Here is a 9,213-nt window from a genome sequence, read left to right as displayed (position 1 = left end):
TTGTGTACACAATCTAACCTATGAGATGTTCTGACATCCCTGCATTAATGGTGTAGTAATGGCTCCACCGGGTTGTTTTACTTTCAAATAAAATAGGTACACACAGCTGATAAGCACAAGTGAGCAGAGTACAGGTTTGTCTATGTGAACGCTTCGTTCACCACAAGCCGGGGTGTAAATCTACCCTGCACATGTGGACACTGGTGCTATGCACTGAAGAGTTCCCTCGTGTGCTTTATTCTACTCCTGTGTAGATTAAAGCACACTAGGAACTTTTAGTGTGGGGCAGCAGGTCCACATGGGCACTTAGCGCGTGGCAGGCTTGTGCAGGATAGATTCACTCCCCAGCGGGCCGCGCACTATGTGTGTGTATCAACAAGCCCTATAAAATCATGATAAAACATCATCTGCACTTACCCTCATTCTCCGTGCAACGTGTTACTGGGAAGTAATCAGATTCCAGCGTGTATGGTATTTAATAACTTTGGATGTTTTAATTGCATGTAGCTCTTCGTATTGGCCTCTGTTCATCTCCATCATGTGCCACAGAGAGGAGCGAAAGAGATACTGGAGCTTAAAAAAAAAATAAGGAATAGCACATGGGTTGCTTTAAAAAACAAAGAAGAGACGGGGATGTGAAGTCACTCCCGTTCGCACTCCAGATTTTCACTGAAAGTTCAGCTCTTCTTATTAACCTTCATCAGTTGTTCCATTTCTTACTTGGGGGATTCCTTACTTGTTTGTTTGTTGTGACAGTGCAGTTTCAGCACTACAATTACTCTCTCTTTCTCTTTAGCCTCCATTTTTGCCTGGACTAGAGGCCTAGCTCACAGAGCTAAACTGGATAACAACGCCGACCTCAAGAACTTTGCCACCGCCTTGGAAGAGGTCTGTGTAGAGACTATAGAGGCTGGCTTCATGACAAAGGACTTAGCTGCTTGCATTAAAGGTTTACCTAAGTAAGTATGCGGTGTCTGCACTGTCCTTAAACTGGGCCGTGGCATTGCTGTTAAAGGCTGTAGTGACCAGTAGTGCATGGTAGGCTGGTGGGGGGTAGGTTTAAAACCACTGTTTATTATTATTTGTACTACTGTAACAGCTAGGAGCCCCCATCATGGACCAGGACCCCTTTATGCTAGGCGCTGCACAAGCACAGAATAATCAGAGTAGCTGGCTCTTACATAGATCTCAAAGCACGGCACAAAGGAGGTCAACATCGTTAGCCCTGTTTTACAGACCAAGAAACTGAAGGTCAGAGTGGTGAAGTGATTTGCCTACGGTGAAGAGACAGTCCCTGCCCCCAAGAGCTTACAATCTAAGTAGCTCAATCCATCCTGCCTGGCCAAATGGTGTAAGAGCCCAGGTTGACCAGAACAGACTGGGAGACAGTTACCGTGGGACGACTGTCTTACGGTGACACTCGCTTTTATTAAATACAAGTGTGAACTACACTAGGATGAAGGTTTGGTTTCTCCACCTCCTAAAGCCTACAGAAAATTAATCTACAGAATTCTGACCATTCTCTCCTTCACGTGCCCCTCCATGGTGACTAGATCTTTTGTTAAGGGTGCCGGGATGGTCTTGCATACCATTTGGGCTGCAAACACAGTTACAAAGTGAGGCAAGTAAAGAAGGGCCGATCAGATCCCTCATCATGTCCTTCTACTGTCTTAATATTCTAGTACAGAACTAAGCCATTCAGCTCAATGTGAGTTGGTCCTGTATTAACCTAAGAGAATCGTGCATTGTATAGTTCAAGACTGACTCTACAATCTCTTGGGCAGGCCACCGTATTTACACTTTCCCTATCAACTGTAATATCTGGCCCAAGCCTCCACATGCCTGATGCAAATCAGAGCCAGTCTTGCAACTTTTCCAAGGATGGGTGAGAATTGCCTGTAGGCGGGAGGGGCATGTCGTTTTACTGGCAAAGCAACTGTAAAAGGGAAAGCAGTGCTGCTGTTAATCGTAGGCAGAGGTTGTTTTAATAGTCTAAGCACTAGGTACGGTGTATGTAAACAGGAGCTGCAGGTTCAAATCTGGAAGAGGGCAACTCAGTCCTTTCTGAGGTAGATACAATATGAAAGTCTTCTAGATGAGACCTTAAGTGATGTCTTGTCTGCTCCGGGGATCTAGAAGATCCCTGGCACGTTTCATAGGAGGAGGGGTTTGCCCTGCTCTTTTTTGTCCAAACATTTCCCCCTTCCCTTACTGTTGGTCCCCAGCATAGTACACTGTGATCGGCATGTCTGCTCCACTCCTGCACTGGCTTCGTTTCAGTGCGGCTGCCTGCATAGCTGACCCTTTTGGCTGAAAGGTGCTGATATGGGTTTTACAGTCTCCCAATGAGACATGAAGCTGTTTGAGAGACTGTTGAAGCATGGTTACTTTGGGGTTTTGTTTTACATGAATCCTGAAGGAGCTGCAGCCACAGTCTGTCCAGGAGGGTGCTCCCCACCCACCCCTGGCCCTCTGGACCTTATTATCAGGCCCCTGCCCTGCAAACCCCCAGTCCCCTCCTCTCCGTAACCTGAGCCGGCTGTGCGACTTGCAGTTGGTTAGTTTCCGGACTGCGTCTAGAGAACAGCTGTACACGCTCATGCTCCACACATTCCATTTCCTCATCCTCCTGTCCCGCCCTGACACCAAGTGGCAAGACCTTTTACCACGTGTGGAGGGTGAGGAACCCCGGAGGGCCAGCCTGTATTCCACTTTGGTCCCACAGCAGACCGGGGATATCAGCTGGCAGCTCCTTCATGGAGCCATGAGCACGGCCGTGTACCTGGCGCGGTTCACCTCCCTCCCTGTCCCTTTTGCGGCATCGGGGAGAACCTGTTGCACATCTACATGCAGCATGCCAGGTTGCAGCCCCTTTTCCTGCTCCTCCAGAACCTTCTCCTTGGGTTCTGGCTGCCCTTTTCCCCTCATCTCCTGATTTATGCACGCCCTGTCCCCACCCCACGAAGTCAAGAGACCTCCTCCTAGCACTGGCCAAGGTGACCATCTAGAAAACCAGGAGGAGGATGCTGGATGGGAAGGTGCTCTGCAATTGTGGGGCTGGTTTCCATTCCTCGCTTCGATCACGCATCCGGCAGAGTTCCTCTGGGCTGCGTCCACTGGCTCCCTAGACACTTTCAAGGAGCAGTGGGTGCTGTCTGGGGTTCTCTGCTCGGTGTCCCCTTCTGGATCCCAGATTTTGGCCCTATAACCTCACTCCTGTCCCTGGTTTTCATTTGTGGTCAAGCTCAACTTGCTTGAGCCCTGGGCTCAGTAGCTCCTCCCCTTAGGCTGAGGGAGGGGCCTATACCCCCAGAACGCAATAGGTGTTGTTGCCTAGCACTCTGTCACACTCCCCTTCAGTCCTGTTGCAAGGGTCCTTGCATGGAAGTAACCACCACACTATAAAGTGATCAGTGTTTTATGCTCTTCTTCAGTAGCATTATAACTCAAAGCCTGAAGAGCATTTTTCCCTTTACACTTGGCAGCATCAGTGCCTTAAGATGGTTGTTTGGTGTGTTTTTCCCTCTGCAGCGTGAAGCGGTCCGATTACTTGAACACCTTTGAGTTCATGGAGAAGCTTGCTGAAAACTTGAGCATGAAACTAACCTCGCAGCCCAAACTGTAAGGTCAGACGTCAGGAAGCACTCTGCAGAGAAGCCCGCCTCTGTCTGATGACTGGCTTACACTGTGGTGTGTAACATTTCACAGTACTGGGAGAATTGACACGGTCACCTTTTTTTAAAATGAAACCTGTTTAAAAACCTGTTTTAACTCATTAACTGCTGGGGTGTGGGGTCTATTTTGCCAGCCATCTGAATGTGGTAGGACACCTAACAACATTCAAAGCAGGCCAGGGCTTCCCTCCTCCTTGATTTATCCCTCACTACTGCCTCTTTCCCCCCCCTCTTCTGCCTCACTTCAAAACCAGAGGATGATACATGAGCGGTTAAACCAGTGGTAACCTACTGTACAACAGACGTGTAGAAACTGGAACAGTCCTCTCCTCTCCAGCATCATCCAGTGACTGTGCCCGCAGCACAGTAAACTCCAGCTTTTCAATGGTCTGTCTTACGAATGCATTAAACCAACTTCCTTGATCATGGCAACCAGAGCGCAGTAGCCTGGTGATGAGGGGTTACTTGAATCAGAACTATAGCAAAGAGAGAACACTTAATGAATGCTGGAAGCTTGTTTCAGTTCCCTAGGGTAAATGGCTACTAAACCCAGGATGTGGGGGGACTGGGGGGAGGGGAGACTCTATTTCATTATACACCCTTCTTACTGTATGGGAATTGTTACCTCCTACCAGGGCCCATGTATTTCAGAAAGGTGCAATTACTCAACTGCTTTCTTCAGGCAGCTGAATGCTTCTTATTCAGTCTCTTATATCGTTGTGACACTTCAATGTTCAGCATTATGGTCTATTGTAAAACACTATTCCAGCCATGGTTTGGTTTTTTTTCCTTGAAGGATATATTAGTTCAGACTAAAATAAAACCAGAACTAACATCCTCTTGTCTCTTCTCTTGTGTGTATGTGTGAGGGAAAAAACCGGAACTATCCAAAATAAATCCCTTCAACTGCATCTCTCCACAGCCTATCAACCTAGTTAATGCTGAGACAGATTTCATTAAGCAAAAGTTAGTTGTAAAGATATCATACTTAAGAATTAAGTTATTTTACCTCTTATTTACAAACTCCTGTTTGCTAGTAAGTTATTTCATGTTTTTGCCTACGACAAGTTGTCAGCTGAAGTGTGGCAGTAGATGTAAAAATTGCATATTTCCTTATTGCAAGGAAAACTACAGCAGTGACGTCTATTAACTGTCACTTCTAGTAATGGGTGAATATCATGTAGCTCCAGCTAGTGCATACTAGAGTTTACAAGACTGGCTCTAGGCTTTGCATGGCTCTGTACAATGCAATATGGCTGAAGCCCTACCCAGCTCCTTCGCTGCCTATGACCTAGTTACCTACAAACACCCAATTTCATCACGCCTACAGAGCCCCCAGCCTGACTGCTGCTTGCTACCACCCACCTCTTTAAGGCTCTGTGGCCTTGGCTGATAATCTCCCAGTTGCAGTGGGAAGCCCCAGAGAGGTTAGTGGAGCAAGGGAATATAGTTAAGAAATTGCCTGCCAGTGAGATCTATTAGTCTGTGGAATAATTTGCCATGGAATGTGCAGGAAACCCCACCCATTCCACATTTAACCCCCTACTGGCCACTACACTTGAAGATATGCAATATGGAACAATCCTGCACTGGCTGGGGAATGGGGTAGATGACCTTGTATTCCCCTCCCCCTGCCTACCACCACCCAAAACCTCTGATTCTCTGGCCATGGCTGTGGAAGTTGAGAGGTTGGAGTAGAGACCCCAAAAGTACAGCTTTCCATCTGGCCACATAGGCATAAAGCTCCCAGGTTTAGATGACTGACATCCTTTTTACAGTGCAGAAAAGCAGTAGGCATCTTACAGAACAAACAGGTGGTATTTTACCCTCTAATATTAGATGTGACATTATGAGAAGTAATAGCCAACAACAGGAAGCGGATGGGATGGGGAAGATGGAGAATTATAGCAATGAGATCATGCAGTCATTCGTTTGAGGCATGTGCACATCTTGCTGGCTTAATTCTGTGGGATTATGAATTGCTTCAGTTGTGGGCATTGCAGAAGCTTCTTGAAAGGATTTGAGTGGTAGACCTATAGAGGGTGGGTACAGTAGGTTTGGAAAAGGAGATTCAAATCTGGTCTGCAAACCCCAAGTTTTCTCTAGAACACAAAACTTGCATTTTTGTAGGAGTAGGAGACCAAAGCAACCACTAACGTCTGTCCTTGGAGGCTGAAACGATATCTGCGATACGCCCTGTTTCTCTGACGTCTTCAGCAGTTAGATGTAAACACAAATAGCAAAACAGACTTTGTACCCAAAGACGGTACATAATGGCAACTATAAAACCAGCAGGGACCAGATTATGACTTTAGTTACATCAGTGTAAACCCTACTGCCCAACCTAACGGGCTCAGAAGCCAGCCAACCAGATGCTCAAAGCCTGCAGCCAACCAGATGCTCAAAGCCTGCAGCCAAACCAATGCTCAAAGAGCTGGTTAAGAAAGTGAATTAATTTAATACAGGCAGTGGGATGCTCAATCCTAAATTTGACCAGCTAGTAGCGTAGTCCAGGTTAATCTAGAGAGCAGCATTGACATTATGGAGTGCCACTCATTTGAAACATGGCTCTCTAAACTGCTAGTTAAGTGCATCTAGGGCCTGTTCTAGGAGTGCACGGCCTATTCCCAAAGTGCGTTAGAGAGCTGGGTTCATTTCAACTTGTGTAACTTATTGCGGGGCTGCTCACTACATCCACGCTAAAGCCATTGCAAGAGAAACACAGGAAAATGTTTAAATCGGAATCGTCATGCCACCTGGTTCATGACTGAGTGATACATTAGCAGCCCCCTGCCGCAAGTGGGAGGGTCACACAAAGATCAAGTTCAACAGCCTACCTAGATAAACACCAATACTAGGAACGCTCCTAGCAGCTCCACCGTGCAGTGACAAGCAACTCACAATAAGAGGAGGACAAGAAATCAAATACACTTTATAGAGTCCAGGTAGTGTTAATGTCTAGACAATGCCCATGCCTAGGGCCCCAGCTCCTGGAGTCATGTGATGAGCACAGAATCTTAGCTTTCACTTAAAAAAATTATCCTTTTGGTTATGATAAAAACCTTGAAAACGTGGCCCAAATGTGACTGATGCAGTAATATCTGCCTGAGTCTGCAGACAGCCTGAGACAACAGCTGAAAGGGGTGAACTGCCCCAGGCATCACAACAGGGTTTTAACATCAAACCCTCTGCTGTAAGGACCCCTCACCACCACCATCCAAGCAAGGGGGCTCTGTGTAGCAAGCCCAGCCACTCCCCCAGCTATACCTCGGCCACAGTGGTAAGTACTGGGAGTCCCTGCAGCCACTCATGCAGGGGAGAAGCAGTGACCCCTGCAGCTCTCCACAGAATGCTGGAGATGGGAGAAAGTGGGCCCCCTACTACTGCCACATAAGGTGAGGGGTGAGCCCATAGCAGAGCGGCCCAAACACTCACAGCTCTCCTCTGTCCTCCATCAGATTTGGTGGTGCTCAGCTCTTCTGAAAACCCAGCCCAAGGTACTGAAACCCCTGCTGGGGCTCCTGCAGAAGACAGGAAGGTCAAACCCAGCCCAAGGTACTGAAACCCCTGCTGGGGTTCCTGCAGAAGACAGGAAGGTCAAACCCAGCAGCACCGGTTCCCCAAAGCCCAGCAGACTAGCCCAGGGGCCATTACCACTGAGGGCATGGCTTCGCTGCAGAGGTAGCCTGGAGCTAGCAGCCACGTTGCAAAGCCCTACCTGAGTTACTGCATGCTCACCGGTGCTGCAATCCCCTGCGTGTGGCTAGGACTTCTGGGGGACATCCCATGATTCTTAGCGCTGCAGGAAACTGAGCTGCTGTAGGATTCCTGCCCAGTGAATTATGGGAGAACTTGTCTGTCCTTCTGGGCACACAGGGGGAATTATGGGAAGGCACTGGAGGTTTAGCCATATTGGAGTGGTTGAACCTGGGGTCTCACTGCAATATGTGTGGGTTACGCACCCAACTGTAGGCAAAACTCTGGCTTTAGCCTGTCACCCAGGGCAGGTCAGCTAGCCCAGGTTGAAAGCACCACCACCAACCCCACTCAAGTCAGAGGTTTTTGTTTGTAGACAACACCTGAGACAGAGCTCAGGTTAACTGCAGTGAAGACAAGCCCTGAGAAACCAGGAAACTCAAGGGCCATCACACTTTATATTGTCTGCTGGGCAAAGTGAAACGGTGTGGTGAGTCTGAATGAGACTCCCTCAAGGCTGTATTGTCCAAAATCTGTGATTGCTTTCCACGTGTGCATGCTGCAACCACAGCCAGTGATAGGCAACGGGCAGTAATCAGAGCAATACTTTTGGAAAAACGCTTTAGTAGCACAGAATACTATGAGGAGGAAGAGAATGACACTAGAGATTAGTGCCTCTTACAGTGTGCCTTCCAAAGACAGAAGAAAAGTTGATATTTTTAAACTATAAAGCCATACTATTTAAAATCATTCCCCCACAAGGTCACATGCAGTGATTATACCAGATTGACTATTAACAGCCAGGAGGTTGATTTACTTCGGACAGAATTTTTGTTTCGTTCTTGTCCTGTATTTTGCCCAGATCTGCTCAAAGATTTTAGGGAGTCACATGACCTCAATCTGGGAGGTAGTTTTGCTGGAGAGCTGCGAACTGGCTTTTCTAGACGCTGACATCCTACTCAGCCCATAGTCCTCGAGCTGCACAGGGACTGTAGTGAGTGTTGCAATGACATTGAAGCACTATTAACAGAGTCCATTTGAACTTATTTTTCCTTATATTTAAGCTATTTCTTCCCTTCTGGAGTGTTGTTTGTGACTGTCCATTATAGAGCAGACAGTGGAGTGTAAATGTAAGACTAACAAGTACAAAGTTTGTTGGTCGCAGTTGCACATATTGGGGTCAGAGAGGCAGGAACTGGGCCCATGTTTGCATTGGAGTAACTCCACTGACTTCAGCGTGATAAGGAACCGTGTAAGGAAGAGGCAAATTGGGCCCAGTTTAGTCTGCTGACTTGCTAAAAACAGCTGGTGGCCTTTGGTTTTCAGTGTGGTTTTTTGCTAAGCAGTTAACTCAGACCCACGTTGTTTAATATTAGCGCTAACTCCTCTGCTCTTAACACCCCATTCTTAGGGTACGTCTACACTACCCGCCAGATCGGAGGGTAGTGATCGATCTATCAGGGATCGATTTATCGTGTCTAGTGTAGACGTGATAAATCTATCCCCGATCGCTCTGCTGTCAACTCTGGAACTCCACCACGGCGAGAGGCAGAAGCGGAGTCGACGGGGGAGCGGCGGCTGTCAATCCCGCGCCGCGAGGACGCGAAGTAAGTGATTCTAAGTCAATCTAAGATACATCGACTTCAGCTACGCTATTCTCGTAGCTGAAGTTGCATATCTTAGATCGATCCCTCCCCAGCGTAGACCAGGCCTTAAAGACAGGGAGAGTTTCCCAGCTAGTGTTTGAGTCAATAAAGCAGCAGAGCATTGACTTACCCAAGGAGGACTCAAGGACAAGGAAGGGTTTGATGGTTAAAAAAAATCCCCATATATATCAGACATA

The 9,213-nt window shown here is 47.5% G+C and overlaps 1 protein-coding gene across 1 annotated transcript in view; it reads left to right on the top strand.

Moving 5' to 3' along the window:
* Nucleotides 1-4,512, top strand: part of IDH1 (isocitrate dehydrogenase (NADP(+)) 1) — a 32,406-nt gene extending 27,894 nt beyond the window's left edge. Inside the window, exons 8-9 of the mRNA XM_026647702.2 lie at nt 797-959; nt 3,532-4,512. Of these exons, the coding sequence (XP_026503487.1) occupies nt 797-959; nt 3,532-3,625 (257 nt within the window). The 3' untranslated portion in view covers nt 3,626-4,512. The remainder of the gene's footprint in view (nt 1-796; nt 960-3,531) is intronic.
* Nucleotides 4,513-9,213: the final 4,701 nt, after the last annotated feature.

The sequence above is a fragment of the Terrapene carolina genome, unplaced genomic scaffold (assembly GCF_002925995.2).
Source record: "Terrapene carolina triunguis isolate 2854851 unplaced genomic scaffold, T_m_triunguis-2.0 Scaffold62, whole genome shotgun sequence".
Taxonomy (NCBI): domain Eukaryota; kingdom Metazoa; phylum Chordata; order Testudines; family Emydidae; genus Terrapene; species Terrapene triunguis.
The sequence above is the reverse complement of the archived record's forward strand: the minus strand, read 5'-3'. Positions and strand labels throughout refer to the sequence as shown.